The following is a 5547-nucleotide window of genomic DNA, read 5'->3' as shown; positions in this document are numbered from 1 at the left end:
CCCCCCCCTCCTTTTTGCCATGTTTTGTTCATCTTTGACTATAGAACATACGCTTGGCTGTTCAAACAACGGCTAACTTTAATACTATCAAGGTAAGATTAACTAGTCCACTCTGACCTTTTTTTTTAATTGTCCCCTAGCAACTGTCCTGCATTGTGATCAGAAAACTAACCCCATCATATTGGTTTCCTTTTGGTGTCACATGAGCTGTCTCTTCCAAGTCTCTGAAACCTGACTTGAGTGTTCTGTTTGTTTGGTTTCATCCTGTTTACCATTGCATTTGTTTTTCTTGTTATCATCCATTTTGCTGAATGAATGTTGGAATGCTACATCTGTTTTCTTTATCATCTTTTTGTAGATCCTGACTTTTTGTAATGTTCTTGAAATGCATCCAGTCTTGTGCACTTAACACCTATCATCCACGTGCCTTTGTTTATGTATCACTGTCTGGCCTAACAAACACACAATCCAAATTGGCACATTCTAGCACATATTTATCCACAATGCTGTTTAATTCTATGATCAATTGATATGTCCCTCTTAAATTAAGGGTGTGTTTAGTTCTTATACTGAAAATCATTGCAAATTTTAAAACCCAAGAAGAAACAGAAGAAGAAATTTGAAGAGACAGGCTCCAGAAGAGCTGAGCAAACTCTGAAAAGTGTAGAGTACTGTTTTTATCGTTGTTTTATGTCTAGGAGCTGAATAATCGCTGGCGGTCCCTGCAGCAGCTGGCTGAAGAAAGGAGCAACATGCTGGGTAGTGCCCACGAGGTGCAGCGATTCCACAGGTATGAACCCAAGACTGTATTGTTTCTGATATCACTTACAACTTTTAGGAAGATACAGTTTTTATCCTTTTTATAAAAAAAAACATCAAAACTTGCTTTGGAGAATCTAACCTATTGTGGAAAAGTATCTATTTGAATTTGAGAGCAGTGGCACAAATAGAGAAGAACATTTGAACAAGATGTGTTTATGCCTCCTCAGGGATGCTGATGAAACTAAAGAGTGGATTGAAGAGAAGAATCAGGCCCTCAACACTGACAACTATGGTCATGACTTGGCCAGTGTCCAGGCTCTGCAGCGCAAACATGAAGGCTTTGAGAGAGACCTGGCAGCGCTTGGTGATAAGGTCAGATGGTCTTTCAGTAATTTTTTTGAAAGTGTAGTAGATCTACAGGCAAACATCTGACTGATAACATATTATTTCCTATAAGGCTGTCACTCATTGTTCCTACTTCCCTGCCCAGGTGAACTCTCTTGGGGAGACAGCGGAGCGTCTGATCCAGTCCCACCCGGAGGCAGTAGATGACATCCAGGAGAAATGCACTGAGCTGAACACTGCCTGGAGCAGCCTGGTGGGACGTGCTGACCAGCGCAAAGACAAACTTGGCAACTCCCATGACCTTCAGCGCTTCCTCTCTGATTTCAGGTGAGAAGAGAACAGCTGGTGGATGCCACTGGGTCAGATTTGTAGTTATGTAGTTTTTTTAAAGAGCGATATGTCTAAATTGAAGAAATGGCGTGTCTGTGATATTCTTTGATCATAACTTCTCCTCTGTGCACAGAGATCTGATGTCCTGGATTAATGGCATACGAGGGCTGGTGTCCTCGGAGGAGCTGGCCAAAGACGTGACCGGAGCTGAGGCACTTCTGGAAAGACACCAGGTATTGAACTCCTCGATTCTGATAATGTAAAAAATTGCAGATGTCCGTGCATGTTTTTGCTATCAACCCTACTTACCTACCACCTATCATCCATCTTTCCTTTCTTTTTCCAGGAACACCGCACAGAGATTGATGCTCGTGCCGGTACCTTCCAGGCCTTTGAACAGTTTGGTCAGCAGCTGCTTGTGCGAGGCCACTATGCTAGTCCTGAGATTCAGCAGAAATTGGAGGCTCTAGACCGTGAGCGTGCTGACCTCGAAAAGGCCTGGGTGCAGCGTCGCATGATGTTGGACCAGTGCCTCGAGTTGCAGGTATGGAAGTGTTGGGCCATATCATGATCTGTGACCTTGACCAGAAACTGATTTCAATATACATTGTATAAGGACAATTATGTAGCGCATAACCTCAACCACAACCATGACCTCTCCCTCTTCAAAAACTAAGTGTAAAACTATTAATGAATTATTAATTTCTTAAGAACATGGCAATGATGTGCTCTTACTGGCTTCCTGTCCAAAGTTTTAATTGCTCAAATATATTTCATCATAAGAGGCTTGGTTATTGTAAATGTAAATGCAGGGTCAGAATTGTAGCTGATTGACAGGTGTTCAAATACTTTTTTGCAGCTGTATCATACAAATAGTTAAAAAATAATACATTGTCATTTCTGGATTTGTTTTTTTTTTAAGATTATGTCTCTCACAGTGGACATGCACCTACGATGACAATTTCAGACCCCTCCATGATTTCTATGTGGGAGAACTTGCAAAACAGCAGGGTGTTCAAATACTTATTTTCCTCACTGTAGTATAGACTTAAGTGGACCAAAGAAATAACACTGTAAAACTCATGTTTTAGCCATTAGCCACACTGCTCAACAAAAACTATTGAATTCATGAGCAATTACCATTTTTTCCTGAGCATAAGTCACATCAGTCAAAAAATGCGTCATGAAGAGCTAAAAAACATATATGTCGCACTGGATGTTAATAGAAATTTCAAGAACTAGACATTTAGCAAACAGAACAACAGGCTGAACACTGTAGGTGTACGTAACACATTACATTATTCATCTATATGGTAGCACACAGAACAACAGGCTGAATAGGTGTCCGGTATGTTGACCTAAGACATGAAGTGTTATTCAACTATACAATAGCACACAGAATAACAGGTTGAATAGGTGTCCGGTATGTTAACCTAAGACATGAACGGTTATTCAACTATACAATAGCACACAGAATAACAGGCTGAATACAGTAGGTGTCCGGTATTTTAACATAACCCGTTAACAGTTATTCAACTACCAGGGCGTGGAGACGAAAATGCACTGTTGTCAAGTCTATCCCGGCAGCACGTTGTTCAAGCACTTATCTGGGGACTCGTTGCTCCACCTCTGGTCATCGTGCTTTCAGCCCGCCATTAACTTCCCTTGTTTTCTACATTGAAGTACGAGTAACCTTTTCACCAGTCCCTCACAAGTTTCTCACTCACTTCAAACTTTCTTTCTGCTGCTCGATTACTGTTTTATCGGCTGCATATTTCACTACCTGCAGTTTGTGACCTGCAGAACAGGATTTTCTTTTTGGGGGCATTTTGTTTGTGTTTAGTCTTTCTCAGTTGTCTTCGGGAGCAGCATTTAGTTGTCACAAGCCTAGAGCGCCCTCTCGCGGCTGTAGACGGTAAGGTTCTTAGTATGAATTAACATTCAAAACAACTTAAATTAGTGGCACCTGACTATAAGTTGCAGGACCTGCCCAGCTATGGGAAAAAAGTGTGACTTATAGTCTGGAAATTACGGTATGTTGTCTCTTGACAGCTTTCTTGGTCCCTCCACTGACTGTCCTTGTCCCTCTGCAGCTGTTCAACCGAGACTGTGAGCAGGCTGAGAACTGGATGGCAGCTCGTGAAGCTTTCCTTGCTAGTGACGACAAGGGTGACTCCCTGGACAGTGTGGAGGCCCTTATCAAGAAACATGAAGACTTTGACAAGGCCATTAACGTGCAGGTCCGTAAGATGTTAAGCCGTTTGGTGAAAGCTTTTAAAATTGATTGCTAGTTGTGTTCTGTAGATTAAATGGTACCCTGCTGTATAGGAGGAGAAGATTGCTGCTCTGCAGTCCTTTGCTGACCAGCTGATTGGAGCCGACCATTATGCCAAACCTGAGATCTTCAACCGCCGCAATGAAGTCCTTGACAGGTAGGAAACATTTGGTGACAGTTTTAGTTCCTTTACACAGAACTTCACACTTGTTTGTCCTCAACTACTTCCCCTCATTTCAGTTCAGGGATATTTTCAGTTCAGTATTACCTTAATGTATTGAGCGTCTTTTTTAACTCTCTAATACAGGGGTCTTCAACAGGGGGTCCGCGGAGGTACTGCATGGGGGTCGCGAAAGTTTTGGTTGATTAGACTTTTTTTTATATTCCCCCATCCCCCCCCACCCCCTGCAATTTTTTCCACTAATTGAAATGTCTTTAAATACACATTAACATGAATTCAACACACTGTAGTAAACAGATAAATGGAGGCAGAAGATGTCTTTCAGTCATCAATGCACCCATTCAGCGACACACAGGAGCGCTTTCATGCTGGGCACCGTTTCATTCACAACACCTTTAAAAATGTCCGTTTCAATAGCTTTTATGCATGATTACATGCAATTGACAGACATTGTTGATCTTTGCAGGTATCAGTTTATTGTGTTATGTCATGTTTATAAAAGGCAGTGGCATGGCCACCCGACTCACTGGGCCTCGCACATGTTTAAAATAAAAACATGAATATATGAACCTGTGTATTATTTGAGTATCTTAGTATTGAATGCACAATAACAAGGTACATTTACACATTACATTATAGGACCAGTTTGATATAACACAATTTTATATTTTATACAATATATTTAATTAGGGGGTCCCCGCTCCATCTCGCCATCAGTTTGGGGGTCCTTGGCCTGGAAAACGTTGAAGACCCCTGCTCTAATACATAGATGCGTACCAAGAGTGATTTTAAATTCACAGATATCTGACCCAGATAGCACAAATGTAGAATCATCGGCATACAACAGAAGTTTGATTTTCACAGCAGCTGCCATATCCTTGACATACGTACAGTAGATATAAAAAGTCTACACACCCCTGTTAAAATGCCAAGTTTTTGTGATGTAACAACAAAATGAGACATTGTGAAGCTAAGTGTGCACACCCTCTTATTATAACTGGGGATGTGGCCGTGTTCAGAATTAACCAATACAATTCAAACTTATGTTAAATAGTCATTACACACCTGCCATCATTTAAAGTGACTCGGATTAATCACAAATAAAGTTCAGCTGTTCCAGTAGGCTTTTCCTGACATTTTCTTAGTTGCATCTAACAGCAAAAGCCATGGTCTGCAGTGAGCTTTCAAACCATCAGAGGGATCTCAATGTTGAAAGATGTCAGTCAGGAGTAGGGTACAAAATAATTTCCAAAGCATTAAATATACCATGGAGCACAGTGAAGTGGAGAAAATATGGCACAACAGAGACATTGCCAAGAACTGGACGTCCGTCCAAAATTGATGAAAAGATTAGAAGAAAACTGCTCAGGGAGGCTTCCAAGAGGCCTACAGCAACATTATAAGAGCTGTAGGAATTTCTGGCAAGTACTGGCTGTGTGCTACATGTGACAACAATCTCCCATATTCTTCATATGAATTGGCTTTGGGGTAGGGTGACAAGACGGAAGCCTATACTTACAAAGCAAAACATCCAAGCCTGGCTGAAGTTTGCAAAAACAAACATCAAGTTTGAAGATGCAAGTATTGGATCAGGGCCAATATGGGTATTTTTTAACTGATCAGGGATCAGCATTCACTCTGGTAACCTTACTTT

At 41.3% G+C, this 5547-nt stretch overlaps 1 protein-coding gene across 6 annotated transcripts in view; it reads left to right on the top strand.

The window, feature by feature from the left end:
- The window catches only part of sptan1 (spectrin alpha, non-erythrocytic 1), a 52200-nt gene that overhangs the window by 27621 nt on the left and 19032 nt on the right, over window positions 1-5547 (top strand). For 5 of the 6 annotated variants that reach the window (XM_034895497.1, XM_034895495.1, XM_034895493.1 and 2 more), the window contains 8 exons: window positions 45-92; window positions 699-790; window positions 990-1134; window positions 1253-1434; window positions 1571-1670; window positions 1784-1981; window positions 3531-3677; window positions 3766-3869. In XM_034895497.1, the coding sequence (XP_034751388.1) occupies window positions 45-92; window positions 699-790; window positions 990-1134; window positions 1253-1434; window positions 1571-1670; window positions 1784-1981; window positions 3531-3677; window positions 3766-3869 (1016 nt within the window). The remainder of the gene's footprint in view (window positions 1-44; window positions 93-698; window positions 791-989; window positions 1135-1252; window positions 1435-1570; window positions 1671-1783; window positions 1982-3530; window positions 3678-3765; window positions 3870-5547) is intronic. The other variant, XM_034895494.1, reaches the window with a different exon arrangement.

Source organism: Etheostoma cragini, chromosome 16, assembly GCF_013103735.1.
Source record: "Etheostoma cragini isolate CJK2018 chromosome 16, CSU_Ecrag_1.0, whole genome shotgun sequence".
NCBI lineage: Eukaryota > Metazoa > Chordata > Actinopteri > Perciformes > Percidae > Etheostoma > Etheostoma cragini.
The sequence above is the reverse complement of the archived record's forward strand: the minus strand, read 5'-3'. Positions and strand labels throughout refer to the sequence as shown.